General features: G+C 51.2%; 1 protein-coding gene across 1 annotated transcript; it reads left to right on the forward strand.

Moving 5' to 3' along the window:
* The first annotated feature begins 547 nt into the window (after nt 1-547).
* Nucleotides 548-2,482, forward strand: Ccdc182 (coiled-coil domain containing 182). The gene has a single exon (XM_037201343.1). It carries the CDS (start codon nt 1,346-1,348, stop codon nt 1,805-1,807), a length of 462 nt encoding a protein of 153 aa, XP_037057238.1. The 5' UTR covers nt 548-1,345; the 3' UTR covers nt 1,808-2,482.
* Nucleotides 2,483-3,056: the final 574 nt, after the last annotated feature.

A 3,056-nucleotide genomic window follows, 5' to 3' on the forward strand; every position in this document is an offset into this window, starting at 1 on the left:
CGGCCTCTCAGGTCATTTGGACGTGAAGGAGTCGAGCTGATTCCAGGAGGCTCCCTCTGTGTTGTTCTGCAGTGACAAATAAAATATCAGAGGCAGCGAAATCTACAAAAGAATTTATTTCCTTAGAATACCATAATTCCAGAAACAGAGAAGTCCAGGGCCAAGGTGCTGGTGTCTGGTGAGGACCTTCATGCTGTACCACCCCGTGTGGAAGGTACCCACAGCAGAGAGGCAAAGATGGCAGAAGACACAGGAAGGGGCCAAGCAGAGGCTTTGATAAAGGGACCCACTCTGGAGATGGCAACATCTGTCTACTACACGCTGCTTCCTAAAGCCGCCCCCCCCCCACTTCTCAACACTGACAGGATGACAGAGCTTCAAAATGAATTGGGAAGGGGACAGACATCCAGACCATGGCACCAGATGCTGTCATGGCTGCTGCCCCAGTTAGGGTCATTTGTAGGACAGCAGAGCAGGAACCAGCTTGGGTAAAGAGGTCATTTGTCTAGCACTAGAAGGATTGGCTTCGAGGCTGGTCACTGGGGAGATGTTTATGTTTGGAGCCCTGGAGGGAGGTCTGGGCGAGAGATTGCAATCTGCAAAAGCAGAGGTTTGTGAGCCACATGTGGTTAGAAACTAGAGTAAGCGGGCAAAAACACAAGATTTACCCATCTACATTTCCCCCCCTTTCTTATCTGCCACCATCCAGATATGTTGAGGAACATGGACTTACTCACATTCGTCCCCTAGTTCCAGAACCCAGCCAGCACTCAGGAAGTTTTTACTGAATAAATATGAACGGCTCATTTTTATGCAAGCACATTTATCCCAACAAGAAGATCATCTAACCATCCTGGCATCATTGAAGGATATGGACTCGGGATTAGAATACTCCTTTAGCACCTTAGAGCTATGAATCGGCCATCATCTCTTATGAGGACCCTGTCTCACTGGCGAGGCTGAAGGAAGCCCAGATACCAGGCTGTAATACCGCCCGTGCTCCTTGTGGGGTGGGAAGCTGCGCAGTCTCGGCAGTCTGTGAACCTGACCTGGTCTACCTTGTCTTGGCCAGTGTTTTCCCACTCTCTGGGATTTAGCTCGCCCTTGGGATTAAAGGAACGCTTGGACTCTGGTTCTGAGTTAGACTTGGGAAGCAAGCACAGTTATTAAGTTCTCAACCAAGGAAGCTGCAGTATGCAAAGTAGTGAACTGGAGCTTTCCTTCTGATTGGCTGACGGGCCCTGACGTCACAATCGAGATGGGTCTAGCCACTCCAAATGATAGCGCCTCTAGCCCCCAAATAACTGACTCAGTTGGTTTCTTGGCTTCCTCTCTGTAGGAGGAGATGATGGAAGCCCTCTTTCAAGCAGGGTCCATCCTTATGAAGGTGAATACCTTACAGGGCAGGAAGATGGTGGAGAGTGCGCTCCAGTCTGGGGACCTTTCCCTGTCTCACTCATGGCCCTCCTGCCTCCCTCTACCAGCCGACTTGGAGATCCTGCAGCAGAAAGTGGCCGCGGTGCAAAGGGAGCTGGAGGACTTCAAGAAGGAGGCTCTGAAGGCCATCAGCTACCTGGAGGACGCCTTCTGCGAGATGAACGGCGTCCTGGCCCAGCAGGAGGAGCAGGCTGCTCGCGTGAAGCAGCGGCTGAGGGAGGAGGAGGACCGGGGCGTCGTTCGCAACAAGGTGCTCACCTTCCTCCTGCCCCGGGAGAAGCAGCTTCGTGAACACTGCCAGCGGCTGGAGAACATGCTGGCCAGGAGCCACGACCCGGGGCGAGTCACCAGGAAGAGCCAGGACGATTGAAGGGCCCGCGCGCATGCGCCTGGGCTGGAGGGCAACTGGACGATTTTTGTGTGTGTGTGTGTGTTTTTTTTAATGGAAGGACAAACGCTAAGTCCCCATTTATTCCCTCTCCCCATTTTTATTGCTTTCCTGCTACCACCACACAGAGGCAAAAGAAAAAAAAAAAAAAAAAGGAAACAAATACGGTTTTTTGGGTGAAGTTCCATTTATCCAGCTCCTTAAGGAAGGACTTTCACTCCATCTGCTTCCTGTTTGTAATGGTACAGTTGCTTGGATGTGTAGCATTTTCTCCTGTATACTCTTAAAACTGGCTGTGTTGAACAGATTTACCTTTCTTTTAATGACTCCAGGCTTTCGTGATTCATCACTTAACCATCGGTTTACTGACGCGGGTCAACGTGTGGTCTACACCGTGAGGGGGATGGCCCACATCCTGAAACGGCCTCAGATGGCTGCACTGTGTGATTCCTGACCTCACTGCTTGTTTTTTCAGGCTGCTGGCGTCCCTGGGCTGTCGTCTGTCTCTTTTCCTGACTGCTTTTGTAGAACTCGGCTTCCTGTCCGTTTAGCCTGTCCCGGTTGCTGCTTGTGGTGGACCTTGCTAGGGCTCTGCCGGGAGAACACACTGACCTCCAGGTGACACCTGGGAGACGCACAATAAAACAGTGAAAGAGACGCCTGCATGTGACTCATGGAGCAGGAGTCGCTAGGGTGTGTTGTCATCTATGAGACAATGTACCCCCCCATCCTCTGCTCCCACGGGCATCTCCTGAAAGCAGGACAGTGCTGTTTTCATACGTAAACTGACCACAAGCAGCAGAGTGCTGTCCTCTGTTTTCTCCATGTTAATGGATGACTAGCCCTCCCAGTCCAGGCCACTTACGCCCATTTAACATCTTTCGGCCTCACAAACCCCTAAACCAACCAGACTGTTTTTGGGCTAGTCCCTTCTGGGGTCCTGGAACAACAGGTGTGACGGGAGCCGTTAGCAGTCACTGTGACTTGTGTGTATCAGCCCATTTCACTGACTCATATATTCTTTCGTTGGTCCCTCCCAAATGCTGCCATACATCAGCCTGAGGACCTGGAGGTCTCTCTAGTCCAGAGCTTGTAGCCAGGCTCAGAACCCTCTGACTTTCTGGGGCCTCATCCATCCTCTTCTTTTATTCATAGACTCTCTCAAATAATATGTAAATATTTGGATCCCCTCAAGTTGGCCTTCACCAAAGGACCTTGTGACCCACGGTTA

Source organism: Peromyscus leucopus, chromosome 8b (assembly GCF_004664715.2).
Source record: "Peromyscus leucopus breed LL Stock chromosome 8b, UCI_PerLeu_2.1, whole genome shotgun sequence".
Classification (NCBI taxonomy): domain Eukaryota; kingdom Metazoa; phylum Chordata; class Mammalia; order Rodentia; family Cricetidae; genus Peromyscus; species Peromyscus leucopus.

Excerpts from the sequence above, each read along its gene's own strand:
- Ccdc182 (XM_037201343.1), top strand. The coding sequence starts at position 1,346 with ATGATGGAAGCCCTCTTTCAAGCAGGGTCCATCCTTATGAAGGTGAAT.